General features: G+C 43.5%; 1 protein-coding gene across 4 annotated transcripts in view; it reads left to right on the forward strand.

Moving 5' to 3' along the window:
* Window positions 1-2,980: 2,980 nt before the first annotated feature.
* The window catches only part of DDX42 (DEAD-box helicase 42), a 33,640-nt gene continuing 17,669 nt past the window's right edge, over window positions 2,981-18,951 (forward strand). The window contains exons 1-9 of one of the 4 annotated variants that reach the window (XM_077806091.1): window positions 3,000-3,084; window positions 5,974-6,081; window positions 6,782-7,018; window positions 8,757-8,907; window positions 11,911-11,972; window positions 13,315-13,351; window positions 15,351-15,500; window positions 15,947-16,051; window positions 17,498-17,617. In XM_077806091.1, coding sequence (XP_077662217.1) covers window positions 6,074-6,081; window positions 6,782-7,018; window positions 8,757-8,907; window positions 11,911-11,972; window positions 13,315-13,351; window positions 15,351-15,500; window positions 15,947-16,051; window positions 17,498-17,617 — 870 coding nt within the window. In that variant the 5' untranslated portion in view covers window positions 3,000-3,084; window positions 5,974-6,073. Of the gene's footprint in view, window positions 3,085-4,777; window positions 4,883-5,973; window positions 6,082-6,781; window positions 7,019-8,756; window positions 8,908-11,910; window positions 11,973-13,314; window positions 13,352-15,350; window positions 15,501-15,946; window positions 16,052-17,497; window positions 17,618-18,951 lie in introns of those variants that run through there. The other 3 variants (XM_077806092.1, XM_077806089.1, XM_077806093.1) reach the window with 3 other exon arrangements.

An 18,951-nucleotide genomic window follows, 5' to 3' on the forward strand; every position in this document is an offset into this window, starting at 1 on the left:
GTGCTCCAGTGTCCCTCCATGCGGTGACCTTCTTCCCGCCCACACTCACAGTTTCCCTCCGCTCCGAGGGTATCTGGGAGGTATCTGGGCCTGAGGACCTCTGGTGTGATTCCGGTGCAATGAACTGTAATCTGTTGGGGTTCTTGGGGCAGTTGGTCTTTACATGCCCCGGCTCGTTACATTTAAAACATCGTCCAGCTGACGGGTCACTGGGGTGAGGTGGGTTGCTGGAGAATGGTGTGGCGGGACGATAAGGTGGCTGGAGGGTTCCTTGGGGGGTAGGTGGGGCCTTGGGCGGCCCCCGGTAGTAGGGTGTGGTCTGAGGTTGTCCCTTCTGGTATCCGCTCCAACTGCGACCAGTTTTTTTCTTCTCTGCCACCTCCACCCATTTGGCTCCAATCTCCCCCGCCTCGATTACAGTTTTGGGTTTCCCAACTAGGATTTATCTTTCTATCTCCTCAGGAACACCCTCTAAGAACTGTTCCATTTGCATTAGGAAGGGCAAATCTACTGGAGATTCAACACTTGCTCCTGATATCCAGGCATCTCAATGTTTCACAATGTGGTAGGCATATCGGGTAAATGACACATCTGGTTTCCACCTTAGGGCTCTGAATCGCTGACGGGGATGGTGTAACAAGACTTAGAAACAAAAACCCTTCATTATGGAGCGGATTGCTTAGCATGATTCTTGAAAGTCCAGCTGAAAAGCAGAGGAGGCAAATTAATCTTGAACACAAGCCCTCAAACCCAGAAGAAATCAAAGTACTTATTGACAGTGTGTTGTTGGCTATTAAAATGAACAGCTCAAAGCTTTCTGTTCAGGATATTAATGACCATATGGAAAAGTATGTGCACATACCAGCAAGCTGGAGAAGTAAAAATTATGCTTTTGAATTTCTTGAAATTATCAACTGCATTGTTCAAAATGACCTCATGCATGAAATAGCATTGGCAATGTTTCATACTCTATCTGTTGATGAAAGCACTGATATATCCATTAGCAGATACTTGATACTCTACTTTAAATATAGATCCATAAATTCTGCAGACTATAAAACTTTGTTTGGTGGACTATTACGATTGCAAGAATGTGAGGCTGTTTCAATAGTGTCTGCAGTCAAAGAGTTTTATAAAAAACAACTTGATCTAATGAAAATGGTGGTGTTCACATCTGATGGTGCCTCTGTGATGTTGGGCAAACTCAATGGTGTGGCGGCTCAGCTGAAATGTGATATTCCACACTTAGTCCAGCAACATTGAGTTGCACACCGGGAAGACTTGGGGATTTCCGATGCATTGAAAGAGGTCAAGATGATAAGAAACATCGAAACCTTAATGAGAACTGTCAACATGGTGTTCTGTCAGTCATCCAGGAGAAAATGCAAATTTCAGAAAAAAATTTAGGATGCTTCTGAATGTGAGTCAGTGGCTTTCAGGCCACTCAATGAAGTGTGCTGGTTATCTAGGCACTTTGCACTTTGAGCAATTATTCACAGCTATAATCCTCTTCTGGAATATTTTGAGCAAGACAAAGATACTGATCCAGTTTCTAAATACTGCCACAAAAAGCTGAATACCATGGAATACCAAATAACATTAGAAGTTTTGAATGATGTTTTGTCGGAGCTGGCTTCACTATCCACGCTGTTCCAGAAACGGGGCCTTACACCTCTTGAAGCATTTCACCTTGCCAAGGTAAACTGAACAAGATCAGAAGACAGTACCTTGGAGATTCAGTCTTATGGAATGACAAAGTTAAGGCTCTCTTGGATATAAGCTCTCAAAAAAATAATGAAATTGATACCAGTTCCATAATAACTTTCATAAACATCTTGTGAGCACATTTGGCAGACAGATTTCCAGAGGATGAAGGCCAGGAGTGGTCCGCTTTTGATTGTGCAGCAATAGTTAAGTGTGACTTCAGTTTTGGAACTCATCAGGCCAAATCCTTATGTTCAAAATACAAAGACTTTCTTGCTGAAGAGATTGTTATAGTCAGTCAGTACAATGCCTTCAAGTTTGCAGTAGCCCAAAGAATCAAAAGCCAGTTGGTTTTAAGTTTACCGGATATGGTGACATTTGCTCACCAGAACTAACAGTTTCAGGATCTTGCAAAGTTGATGGATATTGGAGGAACATTCCTAGCATCAAGTGCAGACTGTGAGTGTGGCTTTAGCTTAATGAACACTCTAAAAAACAAACTATGGAATCGTTTACAAGTAGATCATTTGGACATGCTGATGTGTATTAAGAGTTACCAGCTGGATGGAGGACTGATAGATCTGGACAGAGTTTCTATTGAATGGGCAAATGAAAAAGATCGCAGGGAAAAACAGTAAGGTTAGTTCAGCAGTCTTTGACATTTCGACCAATAAGGAAATTAAAATGCATGTGTAATTACATATCTTATTCTTGGCGGATAATCATTTATTGATATGTTTTAGGAAAATTTTAAATTTAAAACACAAACTTGTTTTTCTTTTCCTTATGATGTCTCTATCTGAAAACCCATGTAAATTGACACAAATTGCAAATTAAAACTTTTTAAATGTATAAGCATTTTACTCGCTTGGGCACATTTGCCTCATGGCGCACAACTTTGAACTCTGCTTCAGAAATTTGAACAGAAGAAATTTTTTGCGCACACGGCCTGTCAAATATTCGACGGCCGGTTGCTGGTGGCCCCTGTCACATAGCGAGCCTCTGCGTGTGACCCCCCCCCCCCTTAACATTAAACACACTTTTTATGTGTTAACACCATTGTAAATGCTGGCGGCAAAGCAGGGTTTGGGGTGGAGGCTGACAACTCACGACCCCCCCCCCCCATGTAAGAACCTTGTGATCCCCGAGGGGTCCCGACCCCCACTTTGAGAACCCCTGGAGAGCGTCCATGGGGGCTGGGTGGCTCCACTGAGTCCGAGGTCACCTCCGCCCATCCTCTCGCGCAGCCTCAGCCGACCCCAGTGCGCATGCCACGCAGCAGCGCGGTGACGTCATCCCGTCCCATCCGCACGCACGTTCCCCTCCCCCTCCCGGTAACGGGGGAAGAGGCGGCTGGAGCCGGCGGAGCCCGAGCGGCGAGTGAGTCGGGGGGAGGGGAGAGCCGCGGGGCGGCCCCACGTCGCGTTTCCCCGCGGGGCCCGGCGAGCGGGGCCTGCTTCTGGCGGGTGGGGGGCCGCGGCCTAGGGCGGCTGGCGGCGCCCGGGCCTGCCCCGGACAAAGGGCCCGCCCCCTGCTCGAGGCTCCCCGCGTCCCTCAGCCTTGGCGGGCGGCGTGTGGGGGTGAGCTGCCCCCTCTGCCCCCGGGCGCAGGGCCCCCAGGAGAGGGGGCGGGGCCTCCTGCTGCTGCTTCAGCTCAGCCACCCCCCCCCGGGGCAGCGCGGGTCTCTTCCCCCCCCCCCCCCGTGAGCTATAGCGGCCTCCTCCCTCCCCCTCCCACCCCGAGCTATAGCGGCCCCCTCCCTGTCCCGCCACCCCCGTACCGAGCTACAGCGCCCCCCCGGGGCAGCGCGGGACTCACCCCCCCGCCCCGAGCTACAGCGGCCGCTCCCCCCCCCCGGGGCAGCGCGGGTCTCACCCCCCCCCGCCCCGAGCTACAGCGGCCGCTCCCCCCCCCCGGGGCAGCGCGGGTCTCACACCCCCCCCGCCCCGAGCTACAGCGGCCGCTCCCCCCCCCCCCCGGGGCAGCGCGGGTCTCACACCCCCCCGCCCCGAGCTACAGCGGCCGCTCCCCCCCCCCCCCGGGGCAGCGCGGGTCTCACACCCCCCCGCCCCGAGCTACAGCGGCCGCTCCCCCCCCCCCCCCGGGGCAGCGCGGGTCTCACACCCCCCCGCCCCGAGCTACAGCGGCCGCTCCCCCCCCCCCGGGGCAGCGCGGGTCTCACACCCCCCCGCCCCGAGCTACAGCGGCCGCTCCCCCCCCCCCCCGGGCAGCGCGGGTCTCACCTTCCTCCCCGCCCCCCCCCCGCACCGAGCTACAGTGGCCACCTCCTCCCTCCCAGGGCAGCGCGGGTCTCACCCCCCCCCCCGCATTGACCTATAGTGGGTTTCAGAGTAGCAGCCGTGTTAGTCTATATCTGCAAAAAGAAAAGGAGGACTTGCGGCACCTTAGAGACTAACAAATTTATCAGAGCATAAGCTTTCCTGAGCGATAGAGCTCACTTCATCAGATCCAATGAAGTGAGCTGTAGCTCACGAAAGCTTATGCTCTGATAAATTAGTTAGTAGTCTCTAAGGTGCCACAAGTCCTCCTTTTCTTTTTATGAGCTATAGCTGTGCCCTTTATCCCCCAGGGCAGTGCAGGTCTCATCCCCAGCTTGAGCTAGGGCAGCCCTTCTCCCACCCAGGGCGGCATGGATCTCACCCCCACACGGAGCTACAGCAGCCCTCTCCCTCCTGAACAGTACCTACCTCATGCCAAATCGAGCTACAATGTCCCCCTTTCTCCCAGAATAGCGTGGATCTCCTCCCCAAACCAAGCTACAATGTCCAACAGACCCCATGCAGGGCAGCATGATCGCTTAGGTGGGGGGGATGTAGGATATTCTCACTCGCTTGCCCCACAAGCTTGGATCATGGGGTAGGGAGGGGGAGACAGGTGATGCGTTTAGCCTTCCCCACTGTGGGAAAGGATGCTGCAAGTGTAGTTTTGCTCTCTTCCCCCATCCTATTTCTCCCCCATCCACACCCAGTACCTGACTGGGCAATCTTTACTGCGGGGAGGTGGAGGGGTGCAGTGTGGTTCTCTTCTCTTTTTTGACCCTCCCCCCATACAGACACCATCCCCAATTGGGTGATTTCTGGCAGAAGGAGACTGCAGTGTGGTTTTCCTCTCTTTCCCCATGTACACACCATCCCAAACTGGATGACAGGGAGAACAGGTGGGTGCAGTTTGTTGTCCCACTCCTTCCTCAAATTTAGGATGATCCATGAGAAGGAAGGCTGCAGTGTTCCTTCCTTCCTGTCTTTTCAAGGCAGAATGATCTGGCGGGGGGATACTGCTGCAATCCCATTCTCTGTCCACCCACCCAGTGTGGGATCTTTCACAAGGCAAAATGATCTTAGGAGTTAGGAGGCCAGAGTGTCTGTCCCCTTCCCAATCCTCAAGGCATATAATCCCAAAGGGACAAAGTTTCACCCTCTCTTCTCTTAACCAGTACATTTTCTAAAGTGTGGTGAACTGGGGGTGTGGAGACTGCTGTGGTGTTCCTGCTCTTAAAGGCAAGGTGGCCTCCAGAGAAGATGTGGTCATCAGCGTCTCTTTTCCCAAAATTATGTTAACTGGGGAAATCTGCACACACCTCTGTCTATCTTTAGGGTTTTCTACTGCAGCTTGTCACTGTGATGTCTGAGCACCATCCACATAAAAAAATCAATAGCAAAGACTTGAGTAGACTTCATAATCAAGTGTAGCAGATTGTTCTGCAGAGTGTTGTGTTTCTGATTGTACTTGATATATGCTTTTCCAGTTTTCTTTTATTCACACAGTGAGAAAACAGCCTTACAAACTGATTTAATATTAAAAAATATTACAATTCATGAAGTACAGCACAAGCAACAAGAGCCCAGTGTTCCACAATTCAGGCGTTTGTCACATATCAGCAGGTTTGAAGCTTGAGAACTGTGTTGGTGCAAGTGGGAAGAACAGATTATTGGAGTCAAGCTTCTACCATGGAGAGCAGAGGAATGATTTTTTTCCAAAAATGACCTAGAGAGCTCCATATTCTAGACTTTTAGATTTGTTGAGCAGATTCCAAATTGGTAAATGCTTTGTGTAGGAGGTAGTGTACAGAATTTACTCTCAGATTTGCCAGTTATTTCTCTTAGCTATGCACCTTAATGTCATTGAAGGGGTCCCAGTGAATGCAGAGAATTGTCTAATAAGACTGCTAAACTAGGAGCCTTCTGACTGTAACACACTTGAAAGGGCTGTGCATCATGCCCCCCCCCCTTTTTTTTTTGTGCCTTGAAGGTATGACTTTAGTTGCCCAAGCATTGGGAAAATACTAAACTTCATGGAATCAGGGTCAAATCCTAGCAGCATCAACAACTGAGCCCTTCATCCTCCTGACATGGAAAAGTGAGTTCTGTGCAAACAGATTGGGTGGGAGTCTTTCAAATGTGACCTCAAGAACTGAGGTGCTGTCTACTCTGTGTGTATCTTAAATATCCTAAGGCACACCTCTTAAGTGAGGCTTGACTTTTTGTTCTTGACCAACATTTCCCCTCCCCCTACGGTTGTGTGGTTTGCTATGTGCTATCTGCCCTCCTCTCTAAAGGTGGCTGGATTTCAGCTGTGCAGTATTTACAAAGCTATAACACATTCAGGGATGGGACTGTATAAAAATGCAAAATATTTATTCAGTTGACTTTCCACTTCTTCTCCCATATCGGTTCTTGTGTTCAGGGACCTCGCCTTGGGTTTATTTGTCTATCTTGGATTGTAAAATCTACAGGACAGGAATGTTTGTTAAGCATTGTGTTAACGGGTGATAGGCTTTTCTATCTATAAACCTGGTAACATGTATTTCTTTTTGATTGATGGAACTTTTTGAGCGATGTAATATTTTGGACAGCAACCTGTTCATTTTTCTTTAATGAAAAGTGAATATATTAAAATTTTCAGTAGAGGAACAAAGCCAAAATCCTAGTTGGGGTTATCTTCTCAAACATCCATCTCCAGATGACTGTAGGAAGCCCTGGTCAAAGGAATTTGTGCCTTTTGTATCTGGCAAACTATAACAGAGGGGATGTTAACTTGTATATTCTGACCGTAACAGAGAGATTGCTGACATCATGAACTGGAACAAAGGTGGGCCTGGCACCAAAAGAGGCTTTGGTTTTGGAGGATTTGCCATAGCCCCTGGAAAGAAAGAGGAACCAAAACTCCCTTCACAGTCCCATAGTGCTTTTGGAACACCTGGCTCTTCAGCTGCGTTTGGGAAGTCAGCACCGCCTCAGCTCCCTTCTTTCTATAAAATTGGATCAAAGCGAGCAAACTTTGATGAGGAGAATGCGTAAGCTGTGCTACTTTTTTTTTGTGTGTCCTGTTTTAGATTTGGTTGTTTTACAGGTTTCAAGGAGCAAATTTCATTGATTGAAACTAACAAGCAGAGAAATAGTTTAAACTGTCTGAGCCTGGGTTTTCTTCTCAGTGAAAGGGGAATAATACCCTTGTCTATGTTGAGAGTTGTTTGTGAAGCTTATTTTAATTATTTAGATTTAAAATAATAAGAAGATGCCTATTCAAGGATCTAGGCACAGTAACACGTCATTAGTGGATATAATAAAATCCCAGTACATTTTAAGTAATCATTTCAGTAGGAACTGAGTCAACCAGCCACCTACAAAAACTCCTTTCCATCCTTTCATCATTGTGGGAAGTATGCCTGTCGCCTCCTCCAAAAGCCCAAATTGAACGTCTTTTGCAGCATGTTCAAAAGGTCACCAAATTCAGGCTATTTTAGACCAACAGGGGGACCAAGTTCCAAAGTCTTGGAGCTCCCGTGTCCTGCCAGCTTCCCCCTCTATTTTTTACAGTGAGGGGAATCCAGCTTGAGCATCCGTGCTGACTTCAGGTATGGCAGAATGGCATGGGGAGAGAGGCGATTCCTCCAGTAGGCCAGTCACAGGCCATACAGGGCTTTATAGATCATAACCAGCACCCAAAATTCCAGTCAGACAGTGCAGCTCCTGCAGCACCGCTATCACATGTTCCCAGCAAGATGCCCCATTCAGTAAGGAAGCCACTGCATTCTGCACCTACGGCATCTCTCAATGGTTTTAAGGTGTGGCTCCATGTTGAGCACTCGCAGTAGTCTAAACTGAGGTAATAACAGCATAGATAACAGTGGCAAAGTCTCCATCCAGAATGAAAAGTCACAACCTCTTAGCCATATACACATGGTAAAAAACTGACTGGAATACTTCTGTCGCACAATTGTCAAATAGCAGCTGGGAGTCTAAAATTACCCCTATGTTACAAACCCTAGCAAGATATACTCCTTCTGTCAAATGATCTGAAGTTGCCTCGTCTATAAAGAGAGAGGGTGGTCCATTCCTTAGGGCACTAGTCTGGGACTTTGGCGACCCAGGTTCAATTCCCTGCTCTGCCACAGACGTCCTATGTGACCTTTGGCAAGTCATTTAATCTCTGTGCTGCAGTTTGTTGTTTGTAGAACGTATTTAAACATATTAAAAAGATTGTGAGGCTGTCAGACGCGACAGTGATTGATAGATGGATCACCACTTGCTTCCCCTTGCTCCTATCTTGTTTGGGTTGAGTTTCAACTAGCTCACTTTCATCTATACTTCAGTCTCAGCTAGACACTGGCTGAGGCACTGATCAGCATCATCCAAGTCGAACAAGATACAGTTGGGTGTTGCCAGCATCCTGAAAACATTGGCCTCCTTACTAACCCTTCTTATAGTCCTATACACACATTGAGGAGGTAAAAGAATACTGCTTTGTAGCAGAACCTGACTCTGGAGAGGGCTTGGGAAGAGGAACAGTTGTCCATAGCTGCCTGCCTTACTTCAGTTACTAGCTTAATGCATTTGTACCCATATCACACCTCAATGTCCTTCAATGGAAAAAACTAGATGAATACAAAGTTTTGTTATTCACTCCAGTCAGTTATACAGAGACTCAAACCAATGGCTCTACAAACAGATAGACCCACTGCATGACTTGTTATAGCTGTGTGCTGACCTGGCCCATTACTGTGCTATAAACTACTCTCTCTTACCTGTCAGATACTTTGAGGATGAAGAGGAAGATTCCAGCAATGTTGATTTGCCATACATTCCTGCAGAGAATTCCCCCACGCGCCAGCAGTTTAATTCCAAATCCGGAGACTCTGACAGTGAAGATGATCCCTTGGAAGCATTCATGGCTGAAGTGGAGGCAAGCCCCAGCTCATTAAGTGTTTATGAATTTAGGTGTTAAACTCCTCTTTTAAGAGCAGGAAACATAGATAAATATACAAAAGGTTAAGGGTTATATTAGTGCTCTTCAAGGTGCTGTTTACAATAATATTATTACCTGTTGACATGGATAAGGCTGTACTTTGTATATCGGAGTCCTTGTCTATTATCTTCATGAGAATTTTTTAAAAATCCCAATATGTGTAAAAACCATTTAAGAGTGAGTAAAGCCAAAAAAAATTACCGAAAGAATCATAGACATGTAATTCTGGAAGGGAACTTGAGAGGACATCTAGTCCAGCCCGCTGCACTGAGGAAGGTCAAAAGTATACCTAGCGTATCATCCCTGACAGGTGTTTGTCCAGCCTGTTCTTAGAAACTTCCAATGGTGCGGATTCCACAACCTCCCTTGGAAACCTATTTCAGAGATTAACTACCCTTATAGTTAGAACGTTTTTCCTAATATCTAACCTAAATCTCTCTTGCTGCAGATTAAGTGCATTACTTCTTGTCCTACCTTCAGTGGACATAGAGAACAGTTCATTCCTGTTCTCTTTGTAACAGCCCTTAACATATATGAACACTGTTATCAGGTCCCCCCACAATTTTCTTTTCTCAAGACTAAACATGCCCTGTTTTTTTTCAATCTTTCTTCATAGGTGAAGTTTTCTATACCTTTTATCATTTTTGTTCTCTCTTCTGGACTCTCTCCAATCTGTCAATCTTTCCTGAAGTGTTGCACCAAGTACTGGTTACAGTACTCCAATGGAGGTCTCACCAGTGCTGAGTAGAGCAGGACAGTTACTTTCTATGTCTTATGTATGACATTCCTCTTAATGCATCCCAGAAAAATATGAGCCTTTTTCACAACTTTTTCACTACCTCCTAGCCAGTTTATCCCCATTTTGTAGTTGCGCATCTGATTTTTTTCTTCCTGAGTTTTTTACGCTTGTGTTTATTGAAAATCATCTTGTTGAATTCAGACCTGTTCTCCAATTTGTCAAGGGCAGTCTGAATTCTAATCCTGTCCTCCAAAGTGTTAGCAACCCCTTCCGGCTTGCTGCTATCTGCAAATTTTATAAGCATACTTTCCACTCTATTATCCAAGTCATTAATAAAAATGCTGAATAGTGCTGAACTCAGGACAGTCCCCTGCAGGATCCCACTAAATATGTCCCCCCAATTTGACAGTGGACCATTGATGACTACTCTTTGAGTACAGCCTTTCAGCCAGTTCTGCACCCACCTTACAGTAATTTCATTTAGATCACATTTCCCTATTTTGCTTATGAGAATGTCATGTAAAAAACCTTACTAAAACCTGTGTCAGAAACCTTACTAAAATCAAGACATCATGTCTATAGGCCCCCCACTAGAACAGTTACTGTGTCAAAGAAGGAAATTAGGCTGGTTTGGCATGATTTGTTCTTGACAAATCTATCTTGGTGGTTATTTGTAACCCTATTATCCTCTTGGTATTTACAAATGAATTGTTTAATAATTTGTTCCAGTATCTTTCCAGGTATTGAAGTTAGGGCTGACTGGTCTGTCATGCCTTGAGTCCTTTTTGTTCCCCTTTTTAAAGATAGGTAGATTGTTTGCAATTCTCCAGGCCTCTGTGATTTCACCTGCCCTGTAAGGGTTTTCAAAAGTAATCGCTATAGGTTCTGAGAAAGCTTTAGCTAGTTCCTTAAGTACCCTAGGGTGAATTTCATCAACTCCTGCTGACTTAAATACATCTAACTTCTTTAAATATTCTTTAGCATGATCTTTCCCTATTTTGGCTTCCATTCCGTCGTCCTTGTTGTTAATATTAATTGTTACGTTTCTGATCACAATTAACCTCTTATAGTGAAGACTGAAGCAAAATAGGCATTAAACATCATAGCCTTCTTGATGTCACAAGTTGTTTGTTCTCCTTCCCCTCTAAGTAGAGGACCTCTACTTTTCTTCATCCTTCTCTTGCTGTTAATGTAGTTATAGAACCTCTTCTTATTGCCTTTTATGTCCTTTGCTGAGTGTAATTCTTTTTGTGCCCTAGCCTTTATGATTTTGTCCCATACGTGCTTATGCTGTTCTTTTGTACGCCTCTTTAGCAATTTGTCCATGTTTCCACTTTTTGTAGGATTCCTTTTTGATTTTCAGGCATTAAAGAGCTTCTGATTGGAGCCATATTGGCGTCTTCTTTCCTTCTTCCTATCTTTCCCTTCTATTCTTCCAGTCTTTTCTTTGCATCAGGGTAGCTTGCTGTTGCACCTTTAATATTCTCTCTTTGAGAAACTGCCAGCTCTCATGAACTCCTTTTTCCCTTAGATTTTCTTCCCATGGGACCTTACCTACCAATTCTCTGAGTTTAACATCTGCTTTTTTGAAATCCATTGTCTTTATTCTGCTCCTGTCCTTCCTTTCCTTAGAATCATGGAATCTATCATTTCATGATTACTTTCACCCAAATTGCCTTCAACCTTCAGATGAACTATAACATCGCCAAAGATCTAACCAGGCAGTACAACGCCATTCATAATAAAGATAGTATTTTAAGCTTTTTTGTTACTTTGATCTTAATGACTTATGCCTTGGCATCAACTCTGCTAGCTGCAATTATGTTTAAAGACAATTGGTGCTGGCACAGCTTTCCTGATCGATGTGCGAAGAAAACTGTTTTTAAGAACAGCATTGGAAAACGTTGGCCTGAGAACTCCCAAAGGATTAGTCAGTGGCATGATATGGTTAGCATAATAGGACATGGAATGAGAGACTGTTGAATCCCAAAAGTGCTGTTCCTGTGGCATGATGGAATAACCTAGCTCTGATTACTTCGGTCCTATTACAATATGACTGACTCCTGTTTCCCGCTTCAGATTTATCATCATGTTTTGCAAGGTCATTCATCACTTTGTATAAACAACATTGCAATAAGGATTTTTCCTTTCCAAGCTTTATCCTTGTGGTTGTTATGTGATACAATTCTGTGTCCTCTTAGGATCAAGCAGCCCGAGACATGAAGAGACTTGAAGAGAAAGACAAGGAAAGAAAGAATACAAAGTAAGCTCTCTTCTGTATCTCTCAGATCCTGCCTTGTAAGGGTGTTTAGAGCATTTCAAGGCTTATAAAAACCATCTTCTCCATTTTACATTAAACTTAATTGGTTCTTTAGATCCATGTCATGTAAATATAGTGAATAACCAGAGCATAGAATCCCTTCCAGTGGCTGTAAATTTTTGTACAGTAAAATAGCATCAGATGATAGATTAGCAGAATCCTTTGAGGCACCCCAAAACAAAACATACTGGAAGATTCACTTATAAGAAAACAAACCAGGCTTTTATTTTATTTGGGAAGGATCACCAACGCCTTTTCTTCCCTCCCTGTACTCAAAGTCCCTACATTGCAGCAACCATCTACACAAGCCAAGGAAAACTGGGTATAGCTCCCTACAAACCAGTCGCTGCCTTCCTGAGCAATATCCAAAGGACATTGTTCCCAAGTATGATTCAGGTACTCTTTGCCCAGCAATCCCAGGCCAGGCAAACCTAGAGACTGAGGGATTAAACTGAGATCCTTGCATGTCAATGCATTTCATTGCTACTAGCTTGCCAGACTGGCCCAGATGAAGCTATTTGTTCCCCAGTGATTAGGAATGTTTGGTTTTGCCTAAAACCATATTTATTAGAATAGATGGCTCCTTTGGGATCATCTGGTGAAAGAACCATTGCAGCACAGACAAATTTAGAAATAAACACAATTTTGCAGTAAATACTGTGATTCTTCTAAACCTAGTTCAGAGGTTAAGAACAGTGCCACATGCTGCTCCCCACAGTTGGGAAATTTTGAGCTCAGAAGCAGATTTACAAGGGGGGAGATTGCTTGTCTGTCTTGATCAAGTGAAATAACTATGTACCATTGATACTTGTTGTGAACATCAGATGTGTTAATATAGTCTATATTGCATGGCGTTGATCAGGTTGTTCATAGGCCTGAAACAGAACACTGGATCCAAATCACCACCGACTTTGGGGAAGCCCTGAACTGGATTCAAACTTCCTGGTTCCTGTCCCTCTCTAGTTATGGGCTTGTAATAACATCTTTTGGTAATGCCAGGGACTTAAACCAAAATGCTCACTTTTCAAAAACTTTCACAGTAGAATCCACATCAAAGAATTCCTAATCTTCAGCCATGCTAGTGGAAGTAAAAGACGCTTGTGCAGGATTATGTATTATGAAAGCTCCTGTGGGTTGGGATTATACACTGATTTAATTGCTGCTTGATATTGTTAGTGTTGTGTCTTCCACTAAAGCATGGAGCTCATCACTACTCAAGTGACAATACAGAGCTGGGTATGTGGAACATTTGCAGGGAAGTTTGTTTCTCCGCTTGTTTTTCCAGGGGTATTCGAGATGACATTGAAGAGGAAGATGACCAAGTGAGTTCCTATGCAGTCTTTCTATCTATTTTATCCCCCCAAAATCTAACTACTTAGGTACAAGCAAAACTTGAATACCATTTGAAACAAACTTGGAAGTTCATCGAGAGAGTCTACTAGTTTCCCTGTTGTCCCTGCCTTTCCAGATGCTTTAGAAAAGAAATAAAGAATATTGGGAGAAAAATCTCACAGTTCCTTAACTTGTATGTGAGAGGATCTTTCAGCTGATATGGTTTAAAATACACATAGTTTTCAATACCTCTGGGCCTCATCTAAACTGGTTATAGTAATATCTTTTATTTATATTGGTTCCACAACCTCCCCCCGCCCCCCCCCAAAAAAGAGAAGAACAGAAAGGAAAAGAAATGGGAGGGAGAGGAGAGTGATGTCTCGGTTTCCATCTGTTAGGAATAAATGAAAGGTTTCTAGAAAGTTAGACCAAATCTTTTTCAATTTGTCTGAGATCCCTCTTCCCAGAAACATTACCCACTCATCAGCTGCTAGGTCAGCCAAGTTGCTGTGCTGAGCTTCTATGCCTGGAGGCAGTTTGTTCTTCCATCTAGATCATAGTCATCTAATACAGAGCTACAGTGGAATCATGGGAAGTCACTCTGATGACTTGTCAGCCAAATTTTGTCACTCTTTGGGGGCAGAGATCATCTTTTCCTCTTTATGCATAATTAGGGCCCCAGTCCCGAATTAGGCAATACAATAAGGTCATGTCTACACTTACGCTTACTGTGCAGCAAGCTGGAGTTTGAGTCAACAACACACCAGCATGCTGCTTACTAAGTCTTTGGGTGAACTCTGCTGGAATGTCCTAAAAGTTCCCTGCTATGCTTTGCAGTAGGGTCGACATGGACACTTACTGTGCAGCATGCTGGGACTGCTGCAGTTTTACACCCTAGCTTGCCGTACAGTAAGTGTACTTGTAGATGTGCCCTAACACAGATAATAAATGAAGAAAAGAGACTTGATTTCAAAATGTACTTTATTCATTTATTTGACATGTCCTAATTATTTGATACTTTGTGATTTGTTAGTAACTATTCTGTTAGTTTCAGTAATGTAGGACCACACCAATGTGCTGTAACTATATACATTTGAGTGAAGCTAATTTATGCATGCAAATACCTGAGACTATGCAAATTATATGCACAGATGGTTAGTTAAGCAGCTAACTGGCCTGTTGAATGCACATGCGAAAGTTAGACAAGTGCAAACATTTGCACGCAGGTACATGCACTGGACTTTGGAAATCTGGCCCCTGAATCTTTGCTGAGAAGTCAGATGAGACGCTCATTTCCCCATGAGAATGTTTTGGTTTGCAGATTAACAGTGAGAGCTAAATGAGTCTCTACAGTAGATGTGCATCTTTGTTAGATGTGTAGGGTGGGATCTTCCAGTGCCTTCAGTGAATTCCAGTTTGTGCCTCTCTTTTGGAATTGTTTCTTTCCCATTTAAATGGGGTGTTGACGGTCCATTAGTACATTGAAGCAAAACACCTTTTCCTCACTCAGAGGATGGTTGGGGGAGGTGAAAAATAAACATTTGAGGCATTTTAGGGGGGGTGTTTAAAAAAAATAATTGAACGTATAGTGACTTTTTGTTCAAAATTCCATGTTTAAAAGGCGGCAGCATTTGTTCTGTAGTCTTTATGGATGTAAGAATAGACCCTGCCATTTAATAAAGCATAACGCATGACAGTTCTTGGTACAAACAGTTCTTAATCAGTCTTTTGAAGAAGAAAAAAGTTTTTAAAGCATTTTGTGGTACTAAGTGAACATTATAGCAGCTTTCTTCATTTCTTCTGATTCTTTCCTCTGGATTTTACTACTATTGCTGTTTACTAGAAGAGCCAGTTCTAGTGAACATGTTGTTCTTCAATGGTAGGTGTTAAAGTGAGCGACCATCTAATATATGCACCAGTTAAGCAAAAATACAGTAGTATTTCTCCCATTGTATTTGGGTGTGATTTTACTGATGTGTTTTGCTGCAGGAAGCTTATTTTCGCTACATGGCAGAAAATCCTACTGCTGGTGTGGTCCCAGAAGAGGAAGAGGATAACTTGGAATATGATAGTGATGGGAATCCAATTGCGCCATCCAAAAAAGTCATAGATCCTCTTCCACCTATTGATCATTCAGAGGTAGGGATGGAGTTTCTTCTACTGGGTTTTAACTTAAGGAATTTGTGTGTTCCTCAGCCTAATGAGCCAGATTTGTGGAGCACCTCAAAATAGCTACCTGATTGAAAGGTTTAAGTTAGCTAACAGTTATTATAAAATTCATCTTGATCTGTTTGAGGTAATTGAGCAGAAAAGAACTAGGGGATTACCGGTGAGAGTTAAAAGGAACAGAGTGGTAAGAAATTAAGGTAGTATTTTACAGAATGATGAATAAGTGGCAGGGATGTCCAGGGCAGTAGTGGAGTCAAGAATTTGAAATTAATTCAAATAAACAGTCATCCTCCCAGCCCAGCTGTGGGCTAACTTCAGGGATGATTAAGACTTTGCTCAGAAAAGGACAAACCTTCCTGCCAAAATCTAGTGTACAGAATGGATTCTTGACTAACTGTGAGTATTTGAACCTGCAGATTGAATACCCTCCATTTGAGAAAAACTTCTACGAGGAGCACGAAGAAATCAGCAGCCTCACCCCACAGCAGATAGTGGAACTACGACATAAATTGAATCTACGGGTAAGCTGGAAACAAGACCATATTCCCAGGGCCCCTCACTTTCACCCTTTGGGATTACTTTAGTAGTTGTTATGCCCAAGACTTTCACAAAGGACAGTGATTTTGAGACCACTTGAGAACCTAACGGGGTCTGATTTTCAGAGAGCAGGTGCTCAGCACTTCCTGAAAGTTAGGGCCCTTTGGACACCCAAGACCATCAGTTACATCTGAAAATCTTAGCCAATGTATTTCAAGTGCAGTTTACATTTCCTAAAGGGTTTGTATGTACTCAGTATGGATATGGTACATGTCTGCAAATACGAGGAAAACAGTGTCCTTCATTTATATTAAACATGCTTGCCCATTGGTCTAGGCACATTATAAAAAACCCATCTCATTTATCTAACAACATTAAAACTCTGTCTAGCTCACTCAACCTATGCATAGAGGAATAAAGTAAAATGTATTAGTATATGCTTTCAGAAGTTCCACACTAGTTTAGTGTCATAGTTAAGTTTAGGGATGTTGCTTTGTGTTTATAAATCTGGGAATTTAATAACTCTGGTTCCCGAGGAAGCAGTTTGCTTGCCATAGAAAACAAAAACAGTAGTAGTACAATTAGACTAAGGTATTGTGTTGTGGAGAAGTGAAACTATAGTAATGTTTGATAAGGGAATCCGTGCTCTGTCCTGGGACACCTTTGGAATTCAGATGCTCACTGTCATTTATTTTGAGGTTTGGTTTTTTTTGTAATGGTAAAATTTTAAATACAATTAACCATTTCAAACCTAATTTAATTGTTCAAACTCATTCCTTCATTATGCAATAATAGTTCTGTGTTGAATCCAGAGCAGTAATCTTTTTCATGCTGTGTATGCCCAGTTCCGCAGTTTTTTATCCTATGCAGTAAATAAAAAATAACTGAGATGATCTACCTCTGAGAGTCAGAATGCCTGGATATGAGTCCCAAGTAAATCACTGTATGAGTTAGGCAGACTATTTATTAGTTTCTCTTTCTCATTAGTTTCCCCGTTTGTAAAAAAGTTGTATTATCCAGCTACCACACAGGGGTTTGAGAGTCTCGGGGCTTGTCTGTGCTGCCCCTCGGTTCTGGACTATGGGGTTGTGCATAGCAGCATACCACCAAAGTGCTGCGCTGTAACTCCTCCAGTGGACACTTTAGTGCAAACTTAGGAAATCTTGTACTTTGCTCCTGCAACATCTACCTGGAAGAGTTACAAGACAAAGCTTTGGTGTACGCTGCTATTCATGTTCCTGTAGTCCACAGTGCTCCAAACTTGTATCTTATGGCTTTTACACTGCATTAACCTTATGTCTGTCAAAATGAAAATGTGCCACCTTCTGATACAAAAATGTTATGTTAATTTTGTGTAAAGACTTCTCTGATTTTTTCTTTCCAATTCCTAGTTTTTATTTTGTATTGTACATTTATCTCTTTATTTCTAGGTCTCTGGTGCCGCTCCCCCCAGACCTGGCAGTAGTTTTGCTCATTTTGGATTTGATGAACAGCTTATGCATCAAATTCGGAAATCTGAGTATACCCAGCCCACTCCTATACAATGTCAGGTGAGTACTGTTACTTCCTATTCCTCTAGCATTAAAAGCAGAAGAGATGTGGGCAAAAATGACCCTTAGTCCACATGAAGCTGTGAGCAATTGTGATCACCTATATTAAGCTATCCTAAGGAATAATTCACGTACATCCTTGCAAGTCACTTTAATCTTATTTTTAAAAATAGGTTTACCTGTTACTTTAAATATCAACTGTAAATAAAGTCCCCAGTCTTTTTTTTAATTGGCCCCCCCAGGAGGATTTGTAGCAGGTGTGAGCCATTATCCTGTTGCTCAGGGGAATATATAGCACTGCCAGATGTTCCCTTTTTATATTTACTATGTTGCTTTAAAAATAAGTGTTGCACAAAATGAACAAAGAACAGCACATGGAGAACCTCATACTAGCGAACAGTTCACACCTAACTAGCACCATGAGCAGGATTGGTAGGCTACATGACAAGTGGGTTTTTTGGTTTTGTTTTGGGTTTTTTGGCTATTGAAATTGTATCTCATTGCCTCAGTGAAGTGGGCCCACCTGTATTGCAGTGCATGTGCAAGGGATTCTACTGCATACACAGCCGGTTAGAACAGGAGAGCGAGACTGTGAGTCAGTAGTGTAAGGTTATAGCGAACCTTGCTGTGGTTGCATTTTTTTATATTTTAAGAACGCAGTAAATATATGGTTTCAGAGTAGCAGCCGTGTTAGTCTGTATCCGCAAAAAGAACAGGAGTACTTGTGGCACCTTAGAGACTAACAAATTTATTAGAGCATAGATAGATCCGATGAAGTGGGCTGTAGCCCATGAAAGCTTATGCTCTAATAAATTTGTTAGTGTCTAAGGTGCCACAAGTCCTCCTGTTCCTTTTTTAGTAAATATATGGGATTTTTTTAAAGTTATGTCTAACATTGATAAAATTCCTCAGACTTTGCTGTGTTTAGGAGTTGGTGTATGCCAGATTAGTCTATATTGCGGCGTATAAAAGTCTCTGCTGCTGAAAAATGCTGGATTGGCAGCGCTTAGGGGTAAAGTGAGTACATCAAAGATTAGTACTGGTGTAGTATGGTCAGGAGCAGTGAAAGTTTCTCTTCACCACCCCACCAGTGTGCCTACATCTGGACCAAGAGGGAGGGGACACATCCTAGAGAGCGTTGTTCAGTCTCTTGACCCCTCTGCTACGATTCAAAAGGAATTTCAGTTGTGTTTGTGATATGCATATTTATGCACTGTGTACTGTACTGAACCCTTGCCATTTATTTCACATAGGCCAAAACAGCCCTGAAGTGCTAATGACTTCAGTCCTCTAACAAGTTCATCCAGACTGAACTTGGCAACCTAGATATGGAA

This window comes from Eretmochelys imbricata, chromosome 27, assembly GCF_965152235.1.
Source record: "Eretmochelys imbricata isolate rEreImb1 chromosome 27, rEreImb1.hap1, whole genome shotgun sequence".
In the NCBI taxonomy this organism is placed as follows: domain Eukaryota; kingdom Metazoa; phylum Chordata; order Testudines; family Cheloniidae; genus Eretmochelys; species Eretmochelys imbricata.